The following is a 16,795-nucleotide window of genomic DNA, read 5'->3' on the forward strand; positions in this document are numbered from 1 at the left end:
TGAGAATCCCTTGGACTGCAAGGAGATCCAACCAGTTCATCCTAAAGGAAATCAGTCCTGAATATTCATTGGAAGGACTGATGCTGAAGCTGAAACTCCAATACTTTGGCCACCTGATGCGAGGAACTGACTCATCTGAAAAGACCCTGATGCTGGGAGGGATTGAGGGCAGGAGGAAAAGGGGACGACAGAGGATGAGATGGTTGGATGGCATCACTGACTCAATGGACATGAGTTGGAGTAAGCTCCAAGAGTTGGTGATGGACAGTGAAGCCTGGAGTGCTGCGGTTCATGGGGTCACAAAGAGACAGACACGACTGAGAGACTGAACTGAACCGATCTGACACCTGGATTTCTTGTGGGAAGCAACTGAAATCATGTGCATGAAAACTCTATAAAAACAGTACAGAACTACTCAGAGAGTGTGTCTCAAATATGAAGACAATAAATTGTGAATAAACTGAAGCTGGCAATTATGCTACAGCAGGGAACTGCAGCATCACAGAGTCAACCCCAGAGCAGAGGCACTGTTGATATTTTTTGAGGGAATTTGCAGCCATGGTTCAGGCCTCACAGAAGAGAGGTAGATGAAGGGAATCTGCAAGGAGAGCATATCATTGCAAAGAACTTATAGGTACAGAAGAATTTTTTTCTTGATTTTATTATTAGAGGTTAAACTGATAATACAATAACTAACATTTCCTCAGGTTACAATAAAAGTTTATCATTTTTCAAAGTCACCAAGGTTAAGGTGCATGCCTTGATGAAATGAGTATAGGTCAGCCGCCTTCTGTTTTTGGACCCTTTCCACAAATTATTCTAGACTAACTGCCAGGCCCCCTGCAGTTACAGTTCAAATGAAAGACTTGGGAAATGGCAAGTGGCCTGACAGGATACAGAGCAAATAAACTGAGTACATACAACGTTTTTCCCAACCAGGTGCATTCCCACATTTCAGTCCTAAAAAAAATTCTGATATGTAGGTATTCTCATTACTTAGTGAGATTTTAGAAAAGACCTTTTAGCCCATAACACAAAGTAATTGATTTATGGTTTTAATATACACCAGCTTTTCCAGGCATGCATTTACTATGCAAATCAAGGCACTGCTGTAAGTTATTATTCAAAACTTCACCAAGAGTTGTTCACCATTTCAGAAAACCCCTGGCATCAGTGTTTCTGACGTCACCAATACAATGCCCACTGATCTACATTTGTAGCTGGTAACTCTACATACAGGTGCAAGTGTCTGATGACTTCACTGTGTCTTCTAGGATCATTATACCCAAGGCTTTTTGTTGAAATACATTGTTTTATTTAAAAATTTCCTTTTATTTCTGTTTATATTACAGTTTGAGTGCTGTATCCACTGTTTAAAAGCATATATGCCTATAACCACACTAATTTTGAACTTCATTTCAGAATAGCCAGAATACATATTATGAAGGGAGGCGCTGAGCCTGGGAGGGTTGACATAACTACCGATCCCATCCACCTGCCTCACTCTTCGGTGAAAGTGAGGCTCAGAGAGGTGCAGTAACTTGCTTCAGGCCAACAAGCAAGCTGAGGACCAAGTCAAAACTGGATCTGCCTGGACACTGAGCTCTTCTCTCAGCACTCGGCCCTGCCTCAAAATGGTGACTACACAAACACACAGGGAGAACAATGAAGCTTGCACTTCAGAATAAGTTGGTGGCTCAGACTGTAAAGAATCTGCCTGCACAATGGGAGACCCAGGTTTGATCCCTGGGTCGGGAAGATCCCCTGGAGGAGGGCATGGCAACCCACTCCAGTGTTCTTGCCTGGAGAATCCATGGACAGAGAAGTCTGGCAGGCTGCAGTCTATGGGCTGGAGGCTAGAGCGGTCTCTCCCTCGCCTGTGTCCCAGCACAAAAGACAGATGCCTTAGAGAAGTTTTTCTTTTTGTTATCCATGGGGGTTTTCATTTTGTTTTTATTTGTTTTCACCCAAATAGCCCCAGCTGCTGGTTCTGGGGCTGAACTTACACAAACTGAGCTGCAACCAATCCAGAGATTCTCTCTAAAAGGCACATGGCAAAAGTGGTCATTTGCGAAGCTTGTGTTTAAAGACGGCATTAAAATGGACCAAAAAAAAAAGCAAAAACAACACTACTTATCATTCCATCAAGAGTTTGAACTTTTTCAACAGTACTTCACAGTGGAGAAATCAAGGGACAGACATTCTGTTTAAAATCTACAAATGGTTCCTTTAGCTTTTAGCCTTGAGTTTCAGAGTCTCAGTCAGATGGAGTTCTTTTTTTCTTTTTAAGATTAAAAAAATTTTTGAAAGAGACACGTGCACCCCAATGTTCATCGCAGCACTGTTTATAATAGCCAGGACATGGAAGCAACCTAGATGCCCATCAGCAGATGAATGGATAAGGAAGCTGTGGTACATATACACCATGGAATATTACTCAGCCGTTAAAAAGAATTCATTTGAATCAGTTCTAATGAGATGGATGAAACTGGAGCCCATTATACAGAGTGAAGTAAGCCAGAAAGATAAAGAACATTACAGCATACTAACACGTATATATGGAATTTAGATAGATGGTAGCGATAACCCTATATGCAAAAAAGAAAAAGAGACACAGAAGTACAGAACAGACTTTTGAACTCTGTGGGAGAAGGTGAGGGTGGGATGTTTCGAAAGAACAGCATGTATATTATCTATGGTGAAACAGATCACCAGCCCAGGTGGGATGCATGAGTCAAGTGCTCGGGCCTGGTGGGCTGGGAGGACCCAGAGGAGTCGGGTGGAGAGGGAGGTGGGAGGGGGGATCGGGATGGGGAATACGTGTAACTCTATGGCTGATTCATGTCAATGTATGACAAAACCCACTGAAATGTTGTGAAGTAATTAGCCTCCAACTAATAAAAAAATTTAAAAAAAATTTTTTTTCTTCTTTAGTACATTTTTCTAAATTGAATTTTTCACAAAGCAAAAATCAAAAACAATAGTGCTATTTTTTAATTGTTTAGCATAGCTAAATGTCATTTATTAATTAGCTATTCAATGAGAACTCTTCTGCATTCCAGGCATGTCCCTTTCTTTTGGTTTTTTTTTTTTTTTTTCATGGAAACGCATTTCATTTTAAATACAGCAGTGTGTGCAAGTCAATCCCAAACTCCTAATCTATCCCTCCCCCTCCCCAGCCTTCTCCCAGTGTAACCATAAGTTTGTTCTGTAAGTCTGGTGAGTCTGTTTCTGTTTTGTAAATAAGTTCATTTGTATCATTTTTTTAGGTTCCATGTGTAAGCAATATCATACAATATTTGTCTTTCTCTGTCTGACTTACTTCACTTAGCATGGTAATCTCCAGGCCCATCCATGTTGCTACAGATGGCATTAGTTCATTCTTTTAATGACTGAGTAGTATTCCAATATATGTACCGATCTTCTTTATCCATTCATCTGTTGATGGATACTTAGGTTGCTTCCATGTCTTGGCTGTTGTCTAGTCCTGCTATGAACATTGGGGTGCATGTATCCTTTCGAATTCACGTTTTTCTCTGGATATATGCCTAAGATTGCATCGCTGGGTTGTATCGGTAGCTCTATTTTTACTTTCTTAAGGAACCTCCATACTGTTCTCCATAGTGACTGCACCAGTTTACACTCCCACCATCGGTGTCAGATGGAGTTCTTAGGAGATCTGAGTTTATAACCAGCTAAGTAGAATAGGTAAAAGATGTCAGGATGTAGCTTTTATATTTAACATGTACATTAAAAGTTCATTCAGAAACATTCCCAGGAGATAAACACAAGGTAACTAACATATAGTCTCCAAGTTAGATTCTACCCAAATCACCACTCCACATTTATGAAGCAAGAGAACTCTCTCAAGTAAGTAGCTTTAACCAACAGTGCTCAACTAAACCAAACCAAGCGCTTCAAAGTAGGAAAAGAGAAGCCAACCAATGAACTATATTTTCCTAAATCATCATCATGTACATGTAGCCTGAAGTCCCTGTTATGCTATAAGTTCCCCAACTTGAGACAGGCTGTCTTCCAAGTCCCCAAAGAAAATAAAAACAGCCCAGATTGTTTTCCAGCTAAATCCAAAACCAGCAATTATAATATTTATGATCAGTCTGCAAATTGAAACGACTTTTCTTGTCTTTTGGACATAGCACAGTTAAGTTTTCCACTTTAGCTGTTATAAAAGAGCCTCGTGTTTCAGGTTGAGAATCCTGAACCTGTATAATGGACTTTGCTTCAAATGAATATGATCCTAAACACCTAGGCAATAGTTTTTATCAAATTAAGGGAATCTGTATCTATAAAAATAAAATAAAATGCAATATATCTGCAGTTACAAATGCGTTAAGCCAAAACATTTAACTCTCTGTGTGAAGCGATACACAGAATTGCCTTGTCACATTAGCTTAGGTGAGGTCTGAGGCAACACAGCAGGAAGGTGGAAGCGCTGGGTAAGCTGGCCATTGTAGGTGTCCTGGGCAGAGGAACGTGGCTGCTGGTTTTAAAACCCTAGGGAGAAAACAAAGGGCTTATTATTACAGTAGATTTATTAGACTTTCTTTTGAGAAGACCTAAACAAAACACGGGTGGTTAATCCAAGTTTGAAAGCGAACGTGTTAGTCGCTCAGTCGTGTCCAACTCTTTGTGACCCTATGGACGCTATGGACTGTAGCCTGCCATTCTCCAGGAAGCAAAACATTCGTATTGCTGCTCCATGCTGAGTACTAAGAGAAGCATTAAAAAACAGAAACCTTGCTCCACCTAGACAATCCCACTTACTTGGCAATCCACATCTTATCGGAGAAGGACTCCGGCTTCGAGATATCTGGAAAATATAAAAGTGTAATGCAAATTACACAGTAGATGAAGCTCAAACAATGAATCCTTTTGAGTTTTTTCCCCTAAATCCAGCTAAACAATTGCTCTGAAGCAGTTTGCAGCTGTGGTGGCTTTGCCCTGCTGTTTTTGCCCTATGATTCCTATTATACTTCCCAAAGTGCATATATACTCAATTTAGCTTAAATTATTCAGTGGCCTGGGTTTTGCTGGCTTTTGTGTTGGTGGTTGTTAACAGTTGCTAAACATTTTTTGAGATTGGATGCTCACTGGCCATACTGAATTCCATGACTTCCAGAAGATATTATTATAATTATGAAGATTAATTAAGACCAAAATTATCAAATACTCTCTGGAACATTCTTTATATGAATTAACTCATGTGTCCAAAATGCTGCCTTTTAAAGAGAGTCCCTGGGAAGTCAGAAAAGACCGACATGTCAAATCTCATCTTTGCTTTCACTGAGCAAAAACCAGCTATCCCGGTTACCTATAAGCCTGACATGGCTCAGAAACAATTGACTGCAGGCATCATTCTTACTCTGAGCCTTCACTTTAAATAGACACTAGCAAAGATGGAGGCTTTTCTGCCTATGAAATCTCAGACAAGTCAACCAGATTAACCAAAAAAATTTGCACCAGTCTTCTAAAGAGATGATGGTGGATAGGGACAGAATTTTGGCAATAGTTTCACCTTTGAGAATGCATTTTATTCTTATCAAAAGTTTTAAGTTTGTTTCAGTTCAGTTCAATTCAGTCGTTCAGTTGTGTCTGACTCTTTGTGACCCCATGAACTGCAGCACACCAGGCCTCCCTGTCCATCACCAACTCCTGGAGTCCACCCAAACCCATGTGCATTTTGTTGGTGATGCCATCCAACCATCTCATCCTCTGTCATCCCCTTCTCCTCCTGCCCTCAATCTTTCCCAGCATCAGGGTCTTTTCAAATGAGTCAGCTCTTCACATCAGGTGGCCAAAGTATTGGAGTTTCAGCTTCAACATCAGTCCCCCCAAGAACACCCAGGACTAATCTCCTTTAGGATGGACTGGTTGGATATCCTTGCAGTCCAAGGGACTCTCAAGAGTCTTCTCCAACACCACAGTTCAAAAGGATCAATTCTTGGGTGCTCAGCTTTCTTTATAGTCCAATTCTCACATCCATACATGACTACTGGAAAAACCATAGCCTTGACTAGACAGACCTTTGTTGCAAAGTAATGTCTCTGCTTTTTAATATGCTATCTAGGTTGGTCATCACTTTCCTTCCAAGGAGTAAGCATCTTTTAATTTCATGGCTGCAATTACCATCTGCAGTGACTTTGGAGCCCCCAAAATAAAGTCTTAAGCTGTTTCCACTGTTTCCCCATCTATTTACCATGAAGTGATGAGACTGCATGCACTGATCTTAGTTTTCTGAACGTTGAGCTTTAAGCCAACTTTTTCACTCTCCTCTTTCACTTTCATCAAGAGGTTCTTGAGTTCTTCTTCACTTTCTGACATAAGGGTGGTGTCATCTGCATATCTGAGGTTATTGATATTTCTCCCGGCAATCTTGATTCCAGCTTGTGCTTCCTCCAGCCCAGTGTTTCTCATGATGTACTCTGCATATAAGTTAAATAAGCGGGGTGACAATGTACAGCCTTGACGTACTCCTTTTCCTACTTGGAACCAGTCTTGTTGTTCCAGGTCCACTTCTAACTGTAGCTTCCTGACCTGCATACAGGTTTCTCAAGAGGCAGGTCAGGTGGTCTGGTATTCCCATCTCTTTCAGAATTTTCCACAGTTTATTGTGATCCACACAGTTTTTCTGAAACTCTCTTGCTTTTTTGATGATCCAGCAGATGTTGGCAATTTGATCTCTGGTTCCTCTGTCTTTTCTAAAAGCAGCTTGAACATCTGGAAGTTTATGGTTCACGTATTGCTGAAGCCTGGCTTGGAGAACTTTGAGCATTACTTTACTAGTGTGTGAAATGAGTGCAATTGTGTGGTAGTTTGAGCATTCTTTGGCATTGCCTTTCTTAGGGTTTGGAATGAAAACTGACATTTTCCAGTCCCTGTGGCCACTGCTGAGTCTTCCAAATTTGCTGGCATATTGATTGCAGCACTTTCACAGCCTCATCTTTCAGGATTTGAAATAGCTCAACTGGAATTCCATCACCTCCACTAGCTTTGTTCGTAGTGAGGCTTCCTAAGGCCTACCTGACTTCATATTCCAGAATGTCTGGCCCTAGGTGAGTGTGAGTGATCACACCTTCATGATTATCTGGGTCATGAAGACCTTTTTTGTACAGTTCTTCTGAGTATTCTTGCCACCTCTTCTTAATATCTTCTGCTTCTGTTAGGTCCATACCATTTCTGTCCTTTTATGAGCCCATCTTTGTATGAAATGTTGTTCCCTTGGTATCTCTAATTTTCTTGAAGAGATCTCTAGTCTTTCCTATTCTATTGTTTTCCTCTATTTCTTTGCACTGATCACTGAGGAAGGATTTCTTATCTCTCCTTGCTATTCTCTGGAATTCTGCATTCAGATGTGAATATCTTTCCTTTTCTCCTTTGCTTTTCGTTTCTCTTCTTTTCACAGCTATTTGTAAGGCCTCCTCAGACAGCCATTTTGCTCTTTGGCATTTCTTTTTCTTGGGGATGGTCTTGATCACTGTCTCCTGTACAATGTCACGAACCTCCGTCCAGAGTTCATTTACCCAGGGAGAAAAGAAAGAGGAGGGGCTCAAATATGCATAGGTACTTATCGCAGAGGGACGTTGCCCACTGATAAATCTCCAGTGAGTGTCCAGAGTTAAAACGTGTCATGGCTGTAAGGACAAGTGGCTAATACTGCTCTTGCTTCTGATATAACACTCTCTTAGGATGAGGAGAATTTTTATTCTTCTAGTATAAAACTCATAAGATGTCTGTTTATCAGTCCATTAATGCACAATCCTTTTGCTTTTACCTATGGTGAATATTTCTTTGGCAATAAGGATAATTAAGCTATATTAAAATCTGCAAGCGCAAAAGAACCATGTCTGACACACGCCTTTGCATTCTCGGGCCATTTTGTTCCTATGGTTAGTCTTCCCCAACCCATAAAAACTCTGTAAGATCACGTACCACCTCCCCCATGAACCAAATCCAGAGGGAATTACTGCCTCTTCTGACGGCTTTAGTACACGGTGCTCTTTTATGGACTCCATCACATACCACATTCAGTTACTTTGTTTAAATCATACTGATCCTCCCATACTGATCCTCCTGTATTGAAACCCATTCAGGAAAGAGAACATGTTTAATCATTTGTGTGTTGCCCCTCTCCCCTAGTCTAGCATCAACACAGTACAGGAAAAGCGTTTGACAGGAACTTTATTAAACATAATGTTTTGCTGAGAGGGGTTTAGAAGTGTAGGGCTAGAGTTGCATCACTAGAGATAATTTCAGAGAAATGGAGCCTTAACAAATGCAATCCTCCTTCTTCACCATTCTCCCCAAAACTAGGTTGAACAAATATTTAAGGAATTTTTATTTGAAGGAAAAGCAAATTGTTAGCCTATCTGGTATCCACATGTCTTGGTCCAGATGTGTATTCGAAAGGCATTAGCTAAATATTATGATTGAATGAATGAACAGTGGTGATTCATAATAATGTCAGGTTTTAGGGGTGTAATTGCCACAGTCCTCAGAGGTGTTTTTACTTTTTTTTTTTTTTTGGTCTTTGACAGACTTATTAGTAATCCTAAGAACAAATATACAGAGACTAATCTTAATTCTTCCTACTTAGAAATTTGGAGGAAAATCAATACCTGCAATGCCCTTTATACAGTATTGGAATTCAGATCATTTGAACAACTTCTCCAAGTTCATACAAGAACTTCTAGAGGAACCAGGGACTGGTGTGTGCAGAGATCAGTTGACTAAGATGTCCCATTCTCTGTTCAGAAAACTAATTGATAGCTAATAACCCATTTTCATTTAAAGATAAAAATAAAGCAATGAAATAACTAATGAAGAAAAAAAAAAAAACTACCTCTATTTCCTTCTTTCTAGAATGATAAATTCCTTAGCTCAAGGTCAAATAGAAATCAATCTAGCTGACTTCAGCAGGTTCTCTTTCTATCTCCAGACTTACCATCACCTCTTTTATAGGTAACTGTGGATGAAAAAATACATAAGATGATTCTGTGTAAAAACAATGAGACAGATACGTACCATGCCTAAACCAAAACGGGTACGAGGGCAGATGGGGCTTAAACTCCTGCTTCGACATCGACTTACAGATCGCACTGAATTCCACTGGAAAAAAAAAAAAAGAGAAAAATAGTCAATGGTTTGTAAGAGCCCATGTGGCTTAAAACAATACTTATATCCCATAGAATGAACAAGAAATTTTCTGACATGATTACACTTGCCTGTTACTGGTCATCAGCATGAGGTATACTAATTTCTTATAGCTGCCCAATACTTGACAATAATTCTAGGATATTTCTCAATGAAATCTCCTTACAATGAACTTTGGGATATTCAAATTCTTGGGGCTAATGGAACTGTTGCAGGAAGGGAGACCCCTTTCAGGGCCTGAAACTGGGCTCTTGTCTAACACTCGGAAATGAATTGTCCGAGGAGACACGTGTGCTGACAAAGCAAGAGATTTTATTGGGAAGGGCACCCGGGTGGAGAGCAGGAGGGTAAGGGAACCCAGGAGAACTGCTCTCCCACGGTTCACAGTTGGGTTTTATGGTGATGGGATTAGTTTCCAGGTTGTCCTTAGCCAATCATTCTGACTCAGAGTCCTTCCTGGTGGTGCAAGCCTTGTTCAGCCAAGATGGATGCCAGAGAGAAGGATTCTGGGAGGTGGTCGGACAGGTGGTGTCTCCTTTTGACCTTCCCCAAACTCTTCCATTTGGTGGTGGCTTATTAGTTCCATGTTCCTTACCAGGACCTCCTGTCATAAAGCAACTCATGTAAATAGTTACTCTGGTGCCTGGCCAGGGTGGGCGGTTTCAATCAGTGTGCTTCCCCTGACAACTCCCCCCTGGCGACTTCATACTCAGGATACTTCTTGGGAATTGGGGCGGAGGTCTCTTTCTTCTGTAACTTCTTCCTGCTGTGCATGGGCTTAGGCCTGCCTAGCAGAGCAGAAGTCTCTCTCTACCTGATCTAGGTCAAGGTACTTTTTGCCTAAAACCAGCATTTACCCTTGTAATAACAGCAATTTAGTTTGAAACTGTTGGCTCCTCTCAGTGATGAAATAGACAGGGGCCAAACAGAAGACCTAAGAGGATGGTCATCACTGGTCTCCAGAAACAGGAGGCAACATTTGGGGTGAGGGCTGCAGGGTTTGTGGCATTTTTTTTTTTTTTTTTTGATTGGCTGGTGGTGAGGCAACAGAGCTATGCTCCAGGAATCTTGTGTTTACTCTGAAGTTACCATCCTCCACCTGGGTCAGGGCTCCAGTTCACGCCTTAAAATGATGCTCAAACAGAGGAGAAACTACATACACTACACCAGGATGAGAAGATGATGACATCAGAGGTAGACAGTTTGCCCAAGATGCTGGACCTGATTCGTATGATCATTTATAAAGTTTTCTTGACTTCTTAGACCTTTGCATATAAATCAAATGCTTTTCTATCATAGCCCTGATCCTATGCTAGTTTTAGAAATCAATCCAGTTGTTGTGTTTGTTGCCGATTACCTGTGTCTAGTTCTGGGTTACCTTGGTAAATTTCTCTACTACAAGACTCTAAATGGTTGGCCCTGAGAAAATTTACTTTAAAAAAAAATTATAGTCATATTCAGGTCACTGTGATATTACTAGATGGGATCCCCTCACTGGGCCAATTAATAATGCCTCCTCTGACTCTGGCCATAAATTTGAGCTTTCTTCTATTACTCAAGCTCAGGAAGAAGTTACAGAAGAAAGAGACCTCCGCCCCAATTCCCAAGAAGCATCTTGAGTATGAAGTCTCCAGGGGGGAGTTGTTAGGGGAAGCACACTGATTGAAACCGCCCACCCTGGCCAGGCACCACAGTAACCATGTGCATGAGTTGCTTTATGACAGGAGGTCCTGGTAAGGAACATGGAACTAATAAGCCACCACCAAATGGAAGAGTTTGGGAAAGGTCAAAAGGAGACACCACCTGTCCGACCACCTCCCAGAATCCTTCTCTCTGGCATCCATCTTGGCTGAACAAGGCTTGCACCACCAGGAAGGACTCTGAGTCAGAATGATTGGCTAAGGACAACCTGGAAACTAATCCCATCACCATAAAACCCAACTGAGAGCCACGTGGGAGAGCAGTTCTCCTGGGTTCCCTTACCCTCCTGTTCTCCACCCGGGTGCCCTTTCCCAATAAAATCTCTTGCTTTGTCAGCACACGTGTCTCCTCGGACAATTCATTTCCGAGTGTTAGACAAGAGCCCAGTTTCAGGCCCTGAAAGGGGTCTCCCTTCCTGCAACAGAACTTTGTGTTGATGCAGAAGCTGTTAGAAATTACGTTGAAGTTTTCAACTGGTGGAGAATGTAAGCTCCATGTGGGCAGGAATTTGTGGCTGTTTTGTTCATTGCTGGATCCCAAGCACCCAAACAGAGTGCTAGGGTTGTAAATAACTACCAAATAAAATGAATTAATGAATGAGTGCATGAGTGAACCACCACTGTGGACTTTCTACTCTCTAACTAAATCAAGGCTCAAAAAAGAAAACTATTTCCTATAATGAGATTTTACTAGTCAAAGTCTTCTTATCAGATCCTTTCATCCAACCCTTTCCTTTTCTGCTTTTGATTTTAGGGTATTTTCTTTAAGTTTGGGAGCTTCAACTTGGGTAAATACTGATGGTGCACTTAAGGAGAGAGACAAAGGAAGTTAAAAGGCAATTGCTATTTGATGTAGAACATAGAAATAGTGGCTATTTCCTCTCCTCCCCTTACAAACTATACTGCAGACAGTCTACATTAAGAGTTTTTTAACAGAGGGTGATTGTTTTAAGGGCAAGAAGCACACTTTATGGGCTCACTTCATGTGAGCATGTGTGGTTCTCAAGTCAACACAACCAACTTCTACAGCCTCAGCTTTCATTGCACAGAGTATTTCCCTGAGATACTATTTGCTCTAGTGAGATGTTTAAGCTGCAAAAATCCTTTTCTTAAGTTCTTCTAAAATATACTACTCTGCTTCTCACACTCTGCATGTGAAAAGCTGCCATGAAACACTTCCTGTCTTCTCCAAGTCAAAGAGGCAGGAACTGAGACCACCCAGATGGTGGCTTTGCTCTGGACCCAGGAGCTTCTCTCCAGAATTCACTTACCTCCTCCTAGGAAGGACAGGGTAAAACTCCATCATGGGAAATGTGCAGAATATCCAAGCATTCACAGCAACCAGTTCCAACATCCAATCCCCACTTTAACACACACATGTTCACACACTTGCATACCTAAGATTCCACTTTGAAGGCTCTCAAATTATTTGACATGTTCAAAGTATTCTGCAGCTCATGTATATAGGAAACTGATTGACTACTCTCTCCCCACTTCCTCTGCCCTCTTTTTCTCCATCCCTCCCCTCCTTACACATCATACCAAGGAGAGAAAAACAGGACACATTCCAAACAGGACATATTTCCAAACAGAGAACTGTCAATAAATATTTGACCAACTGTGTTCTGAAAGTTAATCAATCACTTTTAAATGCTTAGAAATATAGAAAGCCTCCAACAAGTGAGCTCAAAGGCTTTGCCCTTATAATAGCATAGTATAATAGCATAGTTTTTATAAGATGAAAAAGCCAAATAGGACCAGTTCTATCTTATAAAGAGGCTTCCCAGGTGGCTCAGTGGTAAAGATTGGCCCACCAAGGCAGGAGATGTGGGTTCGATCCCTGGGTCGGGAAGATCCCCTGGAGGAAGAAATGGCAACCACTCCAGTATTCTTGCCTGGGATATCCCAGAGGAGCCTGATGGGCTACAGCCCATGGGGTGGTAAAGAGTCAGACACGACTTAGCAACTAAACCACCTCCATCTTACAAATAAAGCAATAGATAAAGAATGACTGCCAGGAAATTCTGAAGACTCATGAATCAAAGAAAAGAATCCGTTCTTTCACAACCAGTCCCAATCCTCTCCTTTGTATGAAATCTTATCAAACAACCCTTATGAACTTCTTGTATACAATCTTTGGGTTTATAAATGTTCTCGAACTTGTGAATCAAACACTTGGGATGAATTGTCACTACACAAGGCCACCGTACAAAAGCCCCTCTCTTGGTGACAGCTTCTCCCTTCATGATGACACAGTCATTCTCCATGAGAGCAGGCCACACGTGATAGAAGACCAAGGGAGCCGTGAAATCAGAGTCATAGCTTCGACGGTACCTATTATGAACACATAAAAGAACAAGCAACAGAGGTTAAGCAGTTATGTAGCCTAACTGGGAGGGGAGGGTCATCAGTGAAAAATTTTCTTCTTTTATTCTGTTCAAACCTAGATAAATATGGATCCTGATTCTATTATTAAAGAGATAATTGTGGGCTCCTAGAATAGGAACCAGTTATAACAAGGACCCAACATGAGCTCACTAAGAATAAGTCATGTCATAGAGAAAAGCCAAGACGGAGGAGGTTAGGGGAGGGGTGGAGTGGGAGGTTGCTGTTAGTAGATGCAAACTAGTATATGTAGATGGATAAACAACAATGTCCTACTGTATAGCACAGTGAAATATATTCAATACCCTACGATAAACCATCTGGAGAAGAATATTTTTTAAAATGCATATATATGTATAACTGAATCACTATGATGTACAGCAGAAATTAACACAACATTGTGGAAGTCCAGTGTGCTATCCATTGTACAACGGAGCAGCCCTAACACGACACTGCAAATCAACTGTATCTCAATTTTTAAAATTAACAATAACAACAACAACAAAAACTCAAGTCATGTCAGACTAATCTTGTTCCTTCTCAGGATTACAAGACTTGTAATTCAGGGAAACGCTAGAGATGGAGAGCATCTGAAGTCCCATAAGCCACCTACTAGATTTCTTATGTTATCTTTGTGGACAAAATAAGAGAAATATAGGTGGATGATTAACTTAAGTAAGTAGATTAGACACTGGTTCAATAATCATATCCAAAATGGGTAGTTCATGGGTCAATGAGAAAGAAGGTGCCCAGGGCTCACTCTCTCTCTCTCTCTCTCTCAATCCAGGGATAAGTCAATATGTTCATCAATGACTCCCATGAAATACAGGAAAAATGTTCAAAGGTGGGGAGTGGGTAGGGAAAAAGAAACAGATGACTGTATCAAAAAAAAAAAAAAAAAAAAAAAACAGTTCAAGAGGTTGGAACTATAATAAGCTAAATCTACTAAGATAACAACATAATGTGGACACACGTGAGGTCCTGCAGTTGAGTCTAAAGAGCATGTAACTGGGTTCAGGAGGGAGGGGACATATGTATACCTATGACTGATTCACGTTGATGTATGGCAGAAACCAACACAATATTGTAAAGCAATTGTCCTCCAATTAAAAATAAATAAATTTTTAATAAATAAAAAGCAAAATAAATAAATTTTTAATAAATAAAAAGCAAAAAAAATAAATAAAAAGCACAGATGATAGGCTCAATCACAGTAAAAGTAAAAAAAAAAAAAAAAACAGGTTTAGTTGAACTCAAAATGAGCCAACAGTGTTCTATGGCTGGAAAAAAAAAAGAAGCTATTATAAATTAGAAGACTTAATAGAGAATAAAATGGTGTTAGCCTCTAGTCTGGTCAGTTCAAACTTGGGGTTTACATTCAATGTGGACACTTTTTAAATTTTTTATTTACTTTTAATTGAAAGATAATTGCTTTACTATATTGGTTTGATTTCTGCCATACATCAACATGAATTAGCCATGGGTGTACATATGTCCCCTCCCTCTTGAGTCTCCCTCCTCCCTCCCACCCTTTCCCACCCCTCTAGGTTGTTACAGAGCCTCAGTGTGAGCCTGATTTCCACTGGCTCTCTATTTTACATATGGTAGTGTATATGCTTCCATGCCACCCTCTCCATTCATCTTATCCTCTCCTTCCTCCTCCGCCCTTGTCCATAAGTCTGTTCTTTATGTCTGCATCTCCACTGCTGCCTTGCAAATAGGTTCATCAGTGCCATCTTTCTAGATCCCATATATACGCATGAGTGTATGGTATTTGCTTTTCTTTTTCTGACTTACTTCACTGTATAACAGGCTCTAGATTCATCCACCTCTTTAGAACTGACTCAAATGTGTTCCTTTTTATGACTGAGCAATATTCCATGTATATATGTCAGTGTGGACACTTTTTTTTTAAAGGAATACTCAGACAAACATGGAGCACAAACCAAGAAAACCAGTCTAAATGTGAGGTCTCAAAAATCCCTTCAAATGAAAAAAATCTAAAACCATGAGGCTGGAGAAGGATGAGTAATTGATTTCAAATGTGTAAAAGGCTATCAGGGCAAGAATAAAAACAAACAAAAAAAGGTTTAGTCTTGTTCTATAAAACCCTAGGGTAGAACCAAATAAATTCAGTCATTATTAGGAACTCCAGTTTGAGCTCACAGCCACCCAGAAGTACAGGTCACAGTGCACCAAGAGACAGCATGTTACAGCAGGTATGTATATAAGCAGCAGGCCTGCCAGAAGTCAGAAATGAGCAGATTCCACAGACCAAAATGGGTGAATACTTCTCAGCAGTTAGTTAGGCAAAGGATCTGAATGGGCATTTTTCTGAGGAAGATATACAGATGGCCAACAGATATATGGAAAGATGTTCAACACCATTAATCACAGAGAAATCAAAATCACAATGAGCTATCACCTAACACCTGTTAGAAGAGTTGTTATCAAAAAGATTAGAAGTTCTGGCAAGGATGTGGAGAAAAAGAAACCCTTGTGCCCTATTGATGGGAATGTAAATTGGTATAGCCATTATGAAAAACTATACGGAGGTTTCTCAAAAAATTAAAAGCAGAATTACCGTATGATCCAGGAATTCCACTTCTAGGTATTTATCCAAAGAAAACTAAGCTCTAACTTGAAAAGATATATGCCCCGCCATGTTCACTGCAGCATTATTTACAATAGCCAAGATAGACACTTAAGTGTTCAATGATGAATTAATGGTTAAAGAAGTTGTAGTATATATACAATGGTATACTATTTAGCTATAAAAAGAGAATGAAATCTTGCCAATTGAGACAATATGGATGGACCTAGAAGGCATTATGAAATAAGTCAGACAGAGAAAGACAAATATCATGCAATCTTACTTATAGCGGAATCTAAAACAAACAAAAACCAAGCTCACAGGTACAAAGAACAGACCAGTGGCTGTCAGAGGTAGGGGGCGTGCAAAACAGGTTAGAGAGGTCAAAAGGGACACACTTTCAGTTACAGAATAAGTCACGCAGAGGTATAATTGCTAACAATATAGTTAATAATACTGTACTGCAAATTTGAAAGCTGCTTAGAGAATAGATCTTAAAAGTTCTCATTGCAAGAAACAAATTTTTTTAACTATGTATGGTAACAGATGTTAAGTAGACTTTTCATGGTAACCATTTCACAATATATAAAAATATAGAATCATGTTGCAGACATGAAACTCATATGACATTAAATGTCAATTATACCTCAATAAAAATTTTTAGACAATAAAAAGTAATACACGTTTGTATTTATATAGCACTTTTCTTTTAAACTGTTCCAGAGTCCAGGTGCTCCTTAGTTCTCCCCCAAACCAATACACTCAATGGGAAACATAAGGCCCCCCTGAATCACATTTGACCAAGAAGGAAAATGACCCCAGGAGAGGCGCCCCCCACTGTAGTACAGAGTACATGGCAGAGCTTGGAAATCACGTAATGTCTGCTGATTTCCCCACCCAGAGTTCTTTTCCCTAAATTGTTCCCAGGAAATAAAGACAATATCAT

General features: G+C 40.3%; 1 protein-coding gene across 2 annotated transcripts in view; it reads right to left on the minus strand.

Annotated features, from left to right (window-relative positions):
* Positions 1-2,706: 2,706 nt before the first annotated feature.
* Positions 2,707-16,795, minus strand: part of SPATA18 (spermatogenesis associated 18) — a 53,107-nt gene continuing 39,018 nt past the window's right edge. Inside the window, exons 10-13 of one of the 2 annotated variants that reach the window (XM_065914317.1) lie at positions 13,082-13,205; positions 9,043-9,126; positions 4,786-4,831; positions 2,707-4,515 (exon numbers count right to left, since the gene is read on the minus strand). In XM_065914317.1, coding sequence (XP_065770389.1) covers positions 4,508-4,515; positions 4,786-4,831; positions 9,043-9,126; positions 13,082-13,205 — 262 coding nt within the window. In that variant the 3' untranslated portion in view covers positions 2,707-4,507. Of the gene's footprint in view, positions 4,516-4,785; positions 4,832-9,042; positions 9,127-12,797; positions 13,206-16,795 lie in introns of those variants that run through there. The other variant, XM_065914316.1, reaches the window with a different exon arrangement.

This window comes from Muntiacus reevesi, chromosome 22 (assembly GCF_963930625.1).
Source record: "Muntiacus reevesi chromosome 22, mMunRee1.1, whole genome shotgun sequence".
Classification (NCBI taxonomy): Eukaryota; Metazoa; Chordata; class Mammalia; order Artiodactyla; family Cervidae; genus Muntiacus; species Muntiacus reevesi.